The 15,998-nt window shown below is 41.1% G+C and overlaps 1 protein-coding gene across 1 annotated transcript; it reads right to left on the bottom strand.

The window, feature by feature from the left end:
• Window positions 1-5,423: 5,423 nt before the first annotated feature.
• Window positions 5,424-7,500, bottom strand: LOC130357391 (uncharacterized). Its single transcript, XM_056560083.1, has 2 exons — window positions 7,016-7,500; window positions 5,424-6,424 (listed from the first exon to the last, which is right to left on the bottom strand). The coding sequence occupies exons 1-2, from the start codon at window positions 7,416-7,418 to the stop codon at window positions 5,424-5,426; spliced, it is 1,404 nt and encodes a 467-aa protein (XP_056416058.1). The 5' UTR covers window positions 7,419-7,500.
• Window positions 7,501-15,998: the final 8,498 nt, after the last annotated feature.

Here is a 15,998-nt window from a genome sequence, read left to right as displayed (position 1 = left end):
TAGAGGAGTGTACATGGGTGAAAGGGGTGTAGAGGATCGTACAGAGGAGTGTAGAGGAGCGTACATGGGTGACAGGGGTGTAGAGGAGTCGACAGAGGTGACAGGGGTGTAGAGGAGTGGACAGAGGGGTGTAGGGGAGTGGACAGAGGGGTGTAGAGGAGTGGACAGAGAGGTGTAGAGGAGCAGACAGAGGGGTGTAGAGGAGCGTACATGGGTGACAGGGGTGTAGAGGAGCGGACAGAGGGATGTAGAGGAGCGTACATGGGTGACAGGGGTGTAGAGGAGTGTACAGAGGGGTGTAGAGGAGTGTAGAGGAGCGTACATGGGTGACAGGGGTGTAGAGGAGTGGACAAAGGGGTGTAGAGGAGTGTACATGGGTGACAGAGGGGTGTAGAGGAGTGTACAGAGGGGTGTAGAGGAGCGTACATGGGTGACAGGGGTGTAGAGAAGCAGACATGGGTGACAGGGGTGTAGAGGAGTGGACAGAGGGGTGTAGAGGAGTGTACATGGGTGACAGGCAGGGCTGGACTGGCCTACCGGGATAACGGGGAAATTTCCCGGTAGGCCGCTCTCCCTGTGGGCTGGCACAACAGTGTCAAGAAGACGGCCAGTGTAGGAGCAGGAGGCAGATGCTAAAGCCGCTGTGTCTCCAGCTCTGACCCGGCTGCTTGCGTACGATTATAGTACGATTAGCTTTAGTTACCTATAGTTGGCAGGCAGAGGCCCCGCCCCCAGATGATGAGTGATGCGGCTGCCATAAAGATACGGCAGCCGCGTAATGACGTTCCCAAGAATCAAAGGGCCGGCGTAACTATGTCCTGCGTCATTATGCGGCCAGCGTATCTGTATGGCAGACGATCTGGGTGGCTTAACAGAAGAGCCTCGGTCACCTCTGAGCTCCTCTGAAGAACTATCATATGTCCCTGCCCGGCCCCCAGAGTGCAGGAGAAAGGAATGAGCGCCGGCCCTCAGCCTCACCATGTCTGTGATGGCCTGCTGCCTTCAGGTGCATCCACTGTCCATACCCCCCCCCCCCCCCCAGCACAATAACACTGCAGCTGCGGGCCAGTGCACATTAAGTGATAAGAACACAAAGTGATAATGCCGGGGCACTGCACTGGCCCATATTACCCGTGATTTATTATCCTCATCCTGCTGTCACTGTGTGTCTTAACCCAGTGCTGTCACTGTGTGTCTTAACCCTGTGCTGTGATGTCAATGTGTGTCTTAACCCTGTGCTGCGATGTCAATGTGTGTCTTAACCCTGTGCTGTGATGTCAATGTGTGTCTTAACCCTGTGCTGTGATGTCAATGTGTGTCTTAACCCTGTGCTGTGATGTCAATGTGTGTCTTAACCCTGTACTGTCACTGTGTGTCTTAACCCTGTGCTGCCACTGTGTGTCTCAACCCTGTGCTGTGATGTCAATGTGTGTCTTAACCCTGTGCTGTGAAGTCAATGTGTGTATTAACCCTGTGCTGTGATGTCAATGTGTGTATTAACCCTGTGCTGTGATGTCACTGTGTATTAACCCTGTACTGTGATGTCACTTTTCATAATGCACAGTGACATCACAGTACAGGGATAATATGCACAGTATTGTCACAGTACAGGGTTAAAGGGGTTATCCAGCGGAAGGGTATGGTTTTCAGAACTATGCCTGTACCTTGTACATAATAAATAAAAAATAAACCTGTGCTCATCTCCATCGCCATGCCTCCGTTGTCCTGTTCTGGTTACCAGGTGCAATCCTTTTCCTGATGGAAAGTGTGACACCTGAGCCTGGAGTGATGTTGGGGCCCAGTGTGCTGAACTACTGAGGTAGGACATCGCTGTGGACTAGCGGTAGTATGACACACTGGGCCCCAACATCACTCCAGGCTCAGGTGTCACACTTTCTATCAGGAAAAGGATTGCACCTGGTAACCAGAACAGGACAAGGAAGGCATGGCGGGAGGGCTGGAGATGAGCACAGGTTTGTTTTATATATATATTCATTTTTTTTATTTTATTTACAAGGTATGGGCATAGTTCTAAAAACAAAACCATCCCACCAGGTAATCCCTTTATTATACACAGTACAAGGATAATACACACATTGATGTCACAGTACAAGGATAATACAAGTCACAGTGATGTCACAGTACAGGGATAATATACACAGTAATGTCACAGTACAGGGATAATACACACAGTGATGTCACAGTACAGGGATAATACACACAGTGATGTCACAGTACAGGGATAATACACACAGTTATGTCACAGTACAGGGATAATACACAGGGATGTCACAGTACAGGGATAATACACACAGTGATGTCACAGTACAGGGATAATACATACAGTGATGTCACAGTACAGGGATAATACATACAGTGATGTCACAGTACAGGGATAATACACACAGTGATGTCACAGTACAGGGATAATACACACAGTGATGTCACAGTACAGGGATAATACATACAGTGATGTCACAGTACAGGGATAATACACACAGTGATGTCACAGTACAGGGATAATACACACAGTGATGTCACAGTACAGGGATAATACACACAGTTATGTCACAGTACAGGGATAATACACAGTGATGTCACAGTACAGGGATAATACACACAGTGATGTCACAGTACAGGGATAATACATACAGTGATGTCACAGTACAGACATGGGTGACAGAGGTGTAGAGGAGTGGACAGAGGGGTGTAGAGGAGTGGACAGAGGGGTGTAGAGGAGTGTACATGGGTGACAGGGGTGTAGAGGAGTGGACAGAGAGGTGTAGAGGAGCGTACATGGGTGAAAGGGGTGTAGAGGAGTGTACAGAGGGGTGTAGAGGAGCATACATGGGTGATAGGGGTGTAGAGGAGTGGACAGAGGTGACAGGGGTGTAGAGGACTGGACAGAGGGGTGTAGAGGAGCGGACAGAGGGGTGTAGAGGAGTGTACATGGGTGACAGGGGTGTAGAGGAGTGGACAGAGGGGTGTAGAGGAACGTACATGGGTGACAGGGGTGTAGAGGAGTGTACAGAGGGGTGTAGAGGAGTGTAGAGGAGCGTACATGGGTGACAGGGGTGTAGAGGAGTGGACAGAGGAGTGTAGAGGAGCGTACATGGGTGACAGGGGTGTAGAGGAGTGGACAGAGGGGTATAGAGGAGCGTACATTGGTGACAGGGTTGTAGAGGAGTGGAGAGAGGGGTGTAGAGGAGCGTACATGGGTGACAGGGGTGTAGAGGAGTGGACAGAGAGGTGTAGAGGAGTGGACAGAGGGGTGTAGAGGAGTGTACATGGGTGACAGGGGTGTAGAGGAGTGGACACAGGGGTGAAGAGGAGTGGACAGAGGTGTAGAGGAGCGGACAAAGGGGTGCAGAGGAGCGTACATGGGTGACAGGAGTGTAGAGGAGTGTACAGAGGGGTGTACAGGAGCGTACATGGGTGACAGTGGTGTAGAAAAGCAGACATGGGTGACAGAGGTGTAGAGGAGTGGACAGAGGGGTGTAGAGGAGTGGACAGAGGGGTGTAGAGGAGTGTACATGGGTGACAGGGGTGTAGAGGAGTGGACAGAGAGGTGTAGAGGAGCGTACATGGGTGAAAGGGGTGTAGAGGAGCGTACAGAGGGGTGTAGAGGAGCATACATGGGTGATAGGGGTATAACCAAAATTATGGCACAATATATTATATTATTATAATTAGGGATCTATGATACCTATATATATATATAGTGTTGTTACATATGGCCCTACTATACACTCCTTATACTAAGAACGAATACAAAAGAGATGGGATGGAGTAATAAATGGATAAAAATATGACTTTATTAATAATTCATTACATATTAAAAACAAGAAAAGACATCATACAGAGGGAGAAAACAACTTGTGGTGGAAAAGAGGGCATCACTCCAGAAAGTCCACAATGTAAACTATAGTATTAAATACATTTCATACATTGTACTACTGCTCATTCTATTGCACAATCCCATAGAGGAAATACCTCAACAACTATAAAGTGCCTAGAGACAGTATACATACCAATAAATAGAATCAAAGTGCAAATACAAGAGGGACCGCTGGAGAGACCCCAACGTACATTTTGGGTTGTTCTTCGTCCTGGGGGTGGCGTCCTCTCAGCAGAAGCTGCTTTTTATATGGTCCCCGTCCAATAATATACATCCAAGTCATAAATTGCCAAGTAAGACATACCTTTCTATCGGCGCATGACGCCGGGACCCGCAAGCTCCGCTACTTCCAGTCGCCGCGTCCCCGGCACGGCCATGGTAGCGGTCACATGACCGCATCACATGACCAGCCGGATAGGATACAGCGCCGGAAGAGCGAAGTACGGGCACCCCGGCGCATGCGCACATTCGGTATGACGTCGGCGCTGCATCAGTGGAGCATCAAGGCAACCACCCGCCCACAGGCGGTGATTGGCCGGAGGCCCCACTGGCGCAGCGCCGATATTACAATTTACAGCAATGCTATTGCAAAATAATACACTTATTACAGGGGTGTCTTACATATGTATATATGAACTGAAATTATTATATAAAAAAGAAAAATTAAGCAGTGCGGATCATGATACCAATCAGAGGAAAAGAAAACATTTATATTTATAATTAAAAACATTAACAATCAGTTGAGTAATTACTATATGTGACACTCATAATATTTAAATTTCATAATCAATTAAATATATAATATATATATCATATATACCTAACTATATATGTATATAGGCTGTTATATGTGATACCTAGTGCAGTCATGATGGACAAATATACTATTCCATTATTATTATAAATTGTGTAAATGCTGTGAATAAATATTATAAGTAAAGTATGTGTTGAAAATTAATGGATAAGCTGTGTACATATATGTGATAGCGTGAATATATAATTAAAAATATAAAAAGATATATATATAAATAAATAAATAGAAAAAAATATATATAAAAGATATAAAAATATTATAGAAGTGTTTGTGATCAAAATTTAATTATTAATCGTGTAACAAATTCATATAAATTAATAATAATACTAAGGGTGTATAAATCGTACCAAACTGGTGCAAAACAACTAAAATAGAATAGTCTGTGAATAATAAATAATATAAGTGATAAAATGTATGTGTATAAATTTATAATTGCACATGATTCCGTCCTGTAAACAATACTTTGAAATTAATCGAGAAGATCTCTATATCAGTCTCATACATATGTGCGAGTGTGTGATCATGTCCAGATGTTACAATCCGTCATGTGATTCTTCAGGCGTGGAGATGAGGAGGGGAACAAAGAAAGACCAATCAATGTAAAATAATCTAGAACAAGAGAAGAAGAAATAAAATAAATTAGTATACAAATACTAAGTGATTAAAATATCATCTAAAAAGCAAACGCGGCTGAAAGGAAACGTCCGGTGATCAGAGAAATGGGGCGAATGGTTGTATTTCATTAAGTCCAAGTGGTTGTAGGGTATGAAGACGCCAAATCCATTTGCTTTCGCACTGTGCTAGAATCTTTGGAATATCACCACCTCTGATGCCTAGATTCACTTGATCAATTCCTTTTACCTTCAGGAGGTTTGGGTCACACTCATATTCTGACAAGAAATGCCTTGCAATGGGTTTTAGTTCTTCTACATGTACCCGCGTAGCCGCCTGTCTAATGTCTCGCATGTGTTCCCGCACCCTGACCTTTAATGGTCTAGTAGTTAGTCCGATGTAGATTTTAGGACATGGGCAATAAGCATAATATACCACTGCTTTAGACTCACAAGTAATGTGATGTCGAATTTTGAATGTTTTCTGTCCACCAGAATCACTGAAGTCGGTGCTTCTCACGATGTTGGGACATGCGACACATTTACCACAAGGAAAACAACCATTTTTTATGGTACCCAAATTAAATAGATTAGGAGTAGATGAAACATACTCACTTTTCACGAGGATATGTTTCAAATTGCGGGCACGTCTTGCTGTCATCTGTAGTCTATCTGGAACGTAGTGACGAAGGACAGAGTCCGTTTTCAGAATGGGTAGATGTTTTTCAATTGCTCGTCTCATCTCTTCCCAGTGTGCATTGTAATCTGATATATAACGTATAGAATCATCTGAAATACGTGGAGGTTTCTTTTGGAGTAATTGTTGTCGTGGTGTCTCTCTAGCACGTCGATAAGCTTTTTTCAAACATCGTTGGCTATACCCTCTCTCTTTAAACCTTTTTTGTAGAGTCCTTGCTTGTTTTTCGAACATTGTGTCGGTGGAGCAAATTCTTCTGATTCGTAGATATTGTCCAACAGGGACTGCATCTTTCATATGTTTCGGATGTGCGGAAGTAGCATGGAGGTAAGTATTAGTGGCAGTTGGTTTTCGATATACATTTGTTTGGATGAATCCCTCCTGATCTCGTGTTAAGGTGACATCTAAAAATGGAATAGAGGATCTGTCAAATGAATATGTAACCTTAATATTCATATTATTGTTGTTGAGACCACAGATGAAGGTTTCTAATTCAACGGCCGTTCCCTGCCAGATCATGAGGACGTCATCGATGTACCGAGCCCAAAACAGGACTCTGTCCATCGAGACGTCCCCACGATCTGACAGGAATAGATCCCTCTCCCACAGCCCCAGGAACAGATTAGCATACGAGGGCGCACAAGGCGCCCCCATAGCTGTGCCCTGGAGCTGCAGGTAGAGGGATCCATTAAATGTAAAGAAGTTATGCGTTAGGACAAATTGTAATGTCTCACACAAAAACTTGGCAAGTCCACTCCCAATATCACTTGATCTTAGAAAGAATTCAGTTGCTCGCAGGCCATCCTCATGTCTAATGCATGTATATAGTGATTCAATATCTATTGCCACCAAAAGTGTGTCTTCAGCCAGATGGAGTCCCTCAATACGGCTCAATAAATCATTGGTATCCCTCACAAATGAGGGTAAGCACTCGACCAATGGTTTCAATTTATCATCAATATATCGTGAAATATTTTCAGTCAGATTACCCATACCTGAGATAATTGGTCGCCCAGGTGGTCTGGTAGGGTGTTTATGCACTTTCGGCAACAGATATAGCGTTGGTATCTTGGGGTGTGATACACTCAGGGCACGATGAAGTTCTAAAGAAATAGTGGAATCTGCTTCTGCCCGCTCAAGAATTATTTCAAGACTGTTTTTAAATGAAATCAAAGGGTTAAAGGACAATTTTTTATAACAGGTATTATCACGTAATTGTCTGCGTGCTTCTGCTTCGTACATCTCTCTAGGCCATACAATGATATTCCCACCCTTATCGGCTGGTTTAATTATCACATCATTAAGATTTCTCAATCTTTCTAAACTCTGTCTTTCTTCTCTGGTCAAGTTATCATTGTATGTATTCCTTTTGATCTTCTTGAATTCTTCATCAACCATATTGACAAAAGTATCAATTATTGGGTAGACAGAGAGGGAAGGAAAATTTTTAGATCTAGGTTTAATGCATGTGGGTACCTGATTTTCACGTGATGTTTCTTGTTCCGTTAATAAATCTTCTAAATCGCGTATGGCCTGTCTCTCGGCAGGTGTAGTGAATGTTGTTATATTCTCTTTCTTGTGATACCATTTCTTGAAAATTAGTGAGCGGGCAAAGATATGGAGATCTTTCAAAGCTGTAAAGTGATCAAATGGAGCAGTTGGTGAAAAGGTCAAACCTTTAGACAAAACTGATACATCAGACTCAGACAGTTCATGCTGTGATAAATTAATTACCTTAGCGTTGTCATCACGGGAGGTTGAGGATTCACGAGATCCATATTTATGTTTGCCGTTATCCCGCTGGAAATCTTTCTTCCTTTTTTGACGGTTATTGAAGAAATTTGGGCGATAGGTAGGTCCACTGTATTCACTACTGGACGATATTGAGGATACGGACATAGCTCTCCTCCTGTGTTGGGGGAGATCGTTGTTTGCCTTCCTCTGCCATCTGTATATCGTCTTCTGTTGAAAGTCGTGGATGTCACGTGATAATTTTTTGCTCTTTCTCTCTGAGATGTCTTTTTCCCAGACACTATGTTGTTTCTCCATCTTTGTTTTAAATGTTGCTGTTTCCTCCGGGGAGGCCGTGCCATCTAAGCGTGTTTGTACATTGGATATTTCCATTTCCACTTCTTCCAATGTTCGCTTATGTAGACCAACCAACAATTCCATAAATTGTAGTGATGCACGTGTGCATACTTCAGCCCACCTTGTTGTAAATGTGTCATCATTTATGGGGAATGACGGAAAGACTTGAATCCTGAGGCCTCTTGGAATTAAATTTCTTGATATGTAGCTCTCTAAGGACTTGTTCCACCAAACACGTAATTTTCTATGCAATAAAGTGCTCATCATGTGCTGCAAAGAAGCCACATTTCTCTGATCACCATCACCACCAGCAGTTGCTTCTCCCTTAAAAACATTATCTAATTGTGACAACCAGGTTTGTTCTCTGGTTCTAAAGTCCTTGGCCATGGACCTGCCAATAAGCTCCCACCTGTAGTAATACAGAAAAATAGATATAACCAAGATTATGGCACAATATATTATATTATTATAATTAGGGATCTATGATACCTATATATATAGTGTTGTTGCATATGGCCCTACTATACACTCCTTATACTAAGAACGAATACAAAAGAGATGGGATGGAGTAATAAATGGATAAAAATATGACTTTATTAATAATTAATTACATATTAAAAACAAGAAAAGACATCATACAGAGGGAGAAAACAACTTGTGGTGGAAAAGAGGGCGTCACTCCAGAAAGTCCACAATGTAAACTATAGTATTAAATACATTTCATACATTGTACTACTGCTCATTCTATTGCACAATCCCATAGAGGAAATACCTCAACAACTATAAAGTGCCTAGAGACAGTATACATACCAATAAATAGAATCAAAGTGCAAATACAAGAGGGACCACTGGAGAGACGCCACCCCAACGTACGTTTCGGGTTGTCCTTCGTCCTGGGGGTGGCGTCCTCTCAGCAGAAGCTGCTTTTTATATGGTCCCCGTCCAATAATATACATCCACGTCATAAATTGCCAGGTAAGACATACCTTTCTATCGGCGCATGACGCCGGGACCCGCAAGCTCCGCTACTTCCGGTCGCCGCGTCCCCGACACGGCCATGATAGCGGTCACATGACCGCATCACATGACCAGCCGGATAGGATACAGCGCCGGAAGAGCGAAGTACGGGCACCCCGGCGCATGCGCACATTCGGTATGACGTCGGCGCTGCATCAGTGGAGCATCAAGGCAACCACCCGCCCACAGGCGGTGATTGGCCGGAGGCCCCACTGGCGCAGCGCCGATATTACAATTTACAGCAATGCTATTGCAAAATAATACACTTAATACAGGGGTGTCTTACATATGTATATATGAACTGAAATTATTATATAAAAAAGAAAAATTAAGCAGTGCGGATCATGATACCAATCAGAGGAAAAGAAAACATTTATATTTATAATTAAAAACATTAACAATCAGGTGAGTAATTACTATATGTGACACTCATAATATTTAAATTTCATAATCAATTAAATATATAATATATATATCATATATACCTAACTATATATGTATATAGGCTGTTATATGTGATACCTAGTGCAGTCATGATGGACAAATATACTATTCCATTATTATTATAAATTGTGTAAATGCTGTGAATAAATATTATAAGTAAAGTATGTGTTGAAAATTAATGGATAAGCTGTGTACATATATGTGATAGCGTGAATATATAATTAAAAATATAAAAAGATATATATATAAATAAATAAATAGAAAAAAATATATATAAAAGATATAAAAATATTATAGAAGTGTTTGTGATCAAAATTTAATTATTAATCGTGTAACAAATTCATATAAATTAATAATAATACTAAGGGTGTATAAATCGTACCAAACTGGTGCAAAACAACTAAAATAGAATAGTCTGTGAATAATAAATAATATAAGTGATAAAATGTATGTGTATAAATTTATAATTGCACATGATTCCGTCCTGTAAACAATACTTTGAAATTAATCGAGAAGATCTCTATATCAGTCTCATACATATGTGCGAGTGTGTGATCATGTCCAGATGTTACAATCCGTCATGTGATTCTTCAGGCGTGGAGATGAGGAGGGGAACAAAGAAAGACCAATCAATGTAAAATAATCTAGAACAAGAGAAGAAGAAATAAAATAAATTAGTATACAAATACTAAGTGATTAAAATATCATCTAAAAAGCAAACGCGGCTGAAAGGAAACGTCCGGTGATCAGAGAAATGGGGCGAATGGTTGTATTTCATTAAGTCCAAGTGGTTGTAGGGTATGAAGACGCCAAATCCATTTGCTTTCGCACTGTGCTAGAATCTTTGGAATATCACCACCTCTGATGCCTAGGTTCACTTGATCAATTCCTTTTACCTTCAGGAGGTTTGGGTCACACTCATATTCTGACAAGAAATGCCTTGCAATGGGTTTTAGTTCTTCTACATGTACCCGCGTAGCCGCCTGTCTAATGTCTCGCATGTGTTCCCGCACCCTGACCTTTAATGGTCTAGTAGTTAGTCCGATGTAGATTTTAGGACATGGGCAATAAGCATAATATACCACTGCTTTAGACTCACAAGTAATGTGATGTCGAATTTTGAATGTTTTCTGTCCACCAGAATCACTGAAGTCGGTGCTTCTCACGATGTTGGGACATGCGACACATTTACCACAAGGAAAACAACCATTTTTTATGGTACCCAAATTAAATAGATTAGGAGTAGATGAAACATACTCACTTTTCACGAGGATATGTTTCAAATTGCGGGCACGTCTTGCTGTCATCTGTAGTCTATCTGGAACGTAGTGACGAAGGACAGAGTCCGTTTTCAGAATGGGTAGATGTTTTTCAATTGCTCGTCTCATCTCTTCCCAGTGTGCATTGTAATCTGATATATAACGTATAGAATCATCTGAAATACGTGGAGGTTTCTTTTGGAGTAATTGTTGTCGTGGTGTCTCTCTAGCACGTCGATAAGCTTTTTTCAAACATCGTTGGCTATACCCTCTCTCTTTAAACCTTTTTTGTAGAGTCCTTGCTTGTTTTTCGAACATTGTGTCGGTGGAGCAAATTCTTCTGATTCGTAGATATTGTCCAACAGGGACTGCATCTTTCATATGTTTCGGATGTGCGGAAGTAGCATGGAGGTAAGTATTAGTGGCAGTTGGTTTTCGATATACATTTGTTTGGATGAATCCCTCCTGATCTCGTGTTAAGGTGACATCTAAAAATGGAATAGAGGATCTGTCAAATGAATATGTAACCTTAATATTCATATTATTGTTGTTGAGACCACAGATGAAGGTTTCTAATTCAACGGCCGTTCCCTGCCAGATCATGAGGACGTCATCGATGTACCGAGCCCAAAACAGGACTCTGTCCATCGAGACGTCCCCACGATCTGACAGGAATAGATCCCTCTCCCACAGCCCCAGGAACAGATTAGCATACGAGGGCGCACAAGGCGCCCCCATAGCTGTGCCCTGGAGCTGCAGGTAGAGGGATCCATTAAATGTAAAGAAGTTATGCGTTAGGACAAATTGTAATGTCTCACACAAAAACTTGGCAAGTCCACTCCCAATATCACTTGATCTTAGAAAGAATTCAGTTGCTCGCAGGCCATCCTCATGTCTAATGCATGTATATAGTGATTCAATATCTATTGCCACCAAAAGTGTGTCTTCAGCCAGATGGAGTCCCTCAATACGGCTCAATAAATCATTGGTATCCCTCACAAATGAGGGTAAGCACTCGACCAATGGTTTCAATTTATCATCAATATATCGTGAAATATTTTCAGTCAGATTACCCATACCTGAGATAATTGGTCGCCCAGGTGGTCTGGTAGGGTGTTTATGCACTTTCGGCAACAGATATAGCGTTGGTATCTTGGGGTGTGATACACTCAGGGCACGATGAAGTTCTAAAGAAATAGTGGAATCTGCTTCTGCCCGCTCAAGAATTATTTCAAGACTGTTTTTAAATGAAATCAAAGGGTTAAAGGACAATTTTTTATAACAGGTATTATCACGTAATTGTCTGCGTGCTTCTGCTTCGTACATCTCTCTAGGCCATACAATGATATTCCCACCCTTATCGGCTGGTTTAATTATCACATCATTAAGATTTCTCAATCTTTCTAAACTCTGTCTTTCTTCTCTGGTCAAGTTATCATTGTATGTATTCCTTTTGATCTTCTTGAATTCTTCATCAACCATATTGACAAAAGTATCAATTATTGGGTAGACAGAGAGGGAAGGAAAATTTTTAGATCTAGGTTTAATGCATGTTGGTACCTGATTTTCACGTGATGTTTCTTGTTCCGTTAATAAATCTTCTAAATCGCGTATGGCCTGTCTCTCGGCAGGTGTAGTGAATGTTGTTATATTCTCTTTCTTGTGATACCATTTCTTGAAAATTAGTGAGCGGGCAAAGATATGGAGATCTTTCAAAGCTGTAAAGTGATCAAATGGAGCAGTTGGTGAAAAGGTCAAACCTTTAGACAAAACTGATACATCAGACTCAGACAGTTCATGCTGTGATAAATTAATTACCTTAGCGTTGTCATCACGGGAGGTTGAGGATTCACGAGATCCATATTTATGTTTGCCGTTATCCCGCTGGAAATCTTTCTTCCTTTTTTGACGGTTATTGAAGAAATTTGGGCGATAGGTAGGTCCACTGTATTCACTACTGGACGATATTGAGGATACGGACATAGCTCTCCTCCTGTGTTGGGGGAGATCGTTGTTTGCCTTCCTCTGCCATCTGTATATCGTCTTCTGTTGAAAGTCGTGGATGTCACGTGATAATTTTTTGCTCTTTCTCTCTGAGATGTCTTTTTCCCAGACACTATGTTGTTTCTCCATCTTTGTTTTAAATGTTGCTGTTTCCTCCGGGGAGGCCGTGCCATCTAAGCGTGTTTGTACATTGGATATTTCCATTTCCACTTCTTCCAATGTTCGCTTATGTAGACCAACCAACAATTCCATAAATTGTAGTGATGCACGTGTGCATACTTCAGCCCACCTTGTTGTAAATGTGTCATCATTTATGGGGAATGACGGAAAGACTTGAATCCTGAGGCCTCTTGGAATTAAATTTCTTGATATGTAGCTCTCTAAGGACTTGTTCCACCAAACACGTAATTTTCTATGCAATAAAGTGCTCATCATGTGCTGCAAAGAAGCCACATTTCTCTGATCACCATCACCACCAGCAGTTGCTTCTCCCTTAAAAACATTATCTAATTGTGACAACCAGGTTTGTTCTCTGGTTCTAAAGTCCTTGGCCATGGACCTGCCAATAAGCTCCCACCTGTAGTAATACAGAAAAATAGATATAACCAAGATTATGGCACAATATATTATATTATTATAATTAGGGATCTATGATACCTATATATATAGTGTTGTTGCATATGGCCCTACTATACACTCCTTATACTAAGAACGAATACAAAAGAGATGGGATGGAGTAATAAATGGATAAAAATATGACTTTATTAATAATTAATTACATATTAAAAACAAGAAAAGACATCATACAGAGGGAGAAAACAACTTGTGGTGGAAAAGAGGGCGTCACTCCAGAAAGTCCACAATGTAAACTATAGTATTAAATACATTTCATACATTGTACTACTGCTCATTCTATTGCACAATCCCATAGAGGAAATACCTCAACAACTATAAAGTGCCTAGAGACAGTATACATACCAATAAATAGAATCAAAGTGCAAATACAAGAGGGACCACTGGAGAGACGCCACCCCAACGTACGTTTCGGGTTGTCCTTCGTCCTGGGGGTGGCGTCCTCTCAGCAGAAGCTGCTTTTTATATGGTCCCCGTCCAATAATATACATCCACGTCATAAATTGCCAGGTAAGACATACCTTTCTATCGGCGCATGACGCCGGGACCCGCAAGCTCCGCTACTTCCGGTCGCCGCGTCCCCGACACGGCCATGATAGCGGTCACATGACCGCATCACATGACCAGCCGGATAGGATACAGCGCCGGAAGAGCGAAGTACGGGCACCCCGGCGCATGCGCACATTCGGTATGACGTCGGCGCTGCATCAGTGGAGCATCAAGGCAACCACCCGCCCACAGGCGGTGATTGGCCGGAGGCCCCACTGGCGCAGCGCCGATATTACAATTTACAGCAATGCTATTGCAAAATAATACACTTAATACAGGGGTGTCTTACATATGTATATATGAACTGAAATTATTATATAAAAAAGAAAAATTAAGCAGTGCGGATCATGATACCAATCAGAGGAAAAGAAAACATTTATATTTATAATTAAAAACATTAACAATCAGGTGAGTAATTACTATATGTGACACTCATAATATTTAAATTTCATAATCAATTAAATATATAATATATATATCATATATACCTAACTATATATGTATATAGGCTGTTATATGTGATACCTAGTGCAGTCATGATGGACAAATATACTATTCCATTATTATTATAAATTGTGTAAATACTGTGAATAAATATTATAAGTAAAGTATGTGTTGAAAATTAATGGATAAGCTGTGTACATATATGTGATAGCGTGAATATATAATTAAAAATATAAAAAGATATATATATATAAATAAATAAATAGAAAAATATATATATAAAAGATATAAAAATATTATAGAAGTGTTTGTGATCAAAATTTAATTATTAATCGTGTAACAAATTCATATAAATTAATAATAATACTAAGGGTGTATAAATCGTACCAAACTGGTGCAAAACAACTAAAATAGAATAGTCTGTGAATAATAAATAATATAAGTGATAAAATGTATGTGTATAAATTTATAATTGCACATGATTCCGTCCTGTAAACAATACTTTGAAATTAATCGAGAAGATCTCTATATCAGTCTCATACATATGTGCGAGTGTGTGATCATGTCCAGATGTTACAATCCGTCATGTGATTCTTCAGGCGTGGAGATGAGGAGGGGAACAAAGAAAGACCAATCAATGTAAAATAATCTAGAACAAGAGAAGAAGAAATAAAATAAATTAGTATACAAATACTAAGTGATTAAAATATCATCTAAAAAGCAAACGCGGCTGAAAGGAAACGTCCGGTGATCAGAGAAATGGGGCGAATGGTTGTATTTCAAGTCCAAGTGGTTGTAGGGTATGAAGACGCCAAATCCATTTGCTTTCGCACTGTGCTAGAATCTTTGGAATATCACCACCTCTGATGCCTAGGTTCACTTGATCAATTCCTTTTACCTTCAGGAGGTTTGGGTCACACTCATATTCTGACAAGAAATGCCTTGCAATGGGTTTTAGTTCTTCTACATGTACCCGCGTAGCCGCCTGTCTAATGTCTCGCATGTGTTCCCGCACCCTGACCTTTAATGGTCTAGTAGTTAGTCCGATGTAGATTTTAGGACATGGGCAATAAGCATAATATACCACTGCTTTAGACTCACAAGTAATGTGATGTCGAATTTTGAATGTTTTCTGTCCACCAGAATCACTGAAGTCGGTGCTTCTCACGATGTTGGGACATGCGACACATTTACCACAAGGAAAACAACCATTTTTTATGGTACCCAAATTAAATAGATTAGGAGTAGATGAAACATACTCACTTTTCACGAGGATATGTTTCAAATTGCGGGCACGTCTTGCTGTCATCTGTAGTCTATCTGGAACGTAGTGAAGAAGGACAGAGTCCGTTTTCAGAATGGGTAGATGTTTTTCAATTGCTCGTCTCATCTCTTCCCAGTGTGCATTGTAATCTGATATATAACGTATAGAATCATCTGAAATACGTGGAGGTTTCTTTTGGAGTAATTGTTGTCGTGGTGTCTCTCTAGCACGTCGATAAGCTTTTTTCAAACATCGTTGGCTATACCCTCTCTCTTT

Source organism: Hyla sarda, chromosome 2, assembly GCF_029499605.1.
Source record: "Hyla sarda isolate aHylSar1 chromosome 2, aHylSar1.hap1, whole genome shotgun sequence".
NCBI lineage: Eukaryota > Metazoa > Chordata > Amphibia > Anura > Hylidae > Hyla > Hyla sarda.
The sequence above is the reverse complement of the archived record's forward strand: the minus strand, read 5'-3'. Positions and strand labels throughout refer to the sequence as shown.

Coding starts and splice junctions, on each gene's coding strand:
- LOC130357391 (XM_056560083.1), bottom strand. CDS start 7,418: ATGGTTGATGAAGAATTCAAGAAGATCAAAAGGAATACATACAATGAT. Junction 6,425..7,015: donor TGGGCGACCAATTATCTCAG/GTATGGGTAATC, acceptor TTCCATTTTTAG/ATGTCACCTTAACACGAGAT.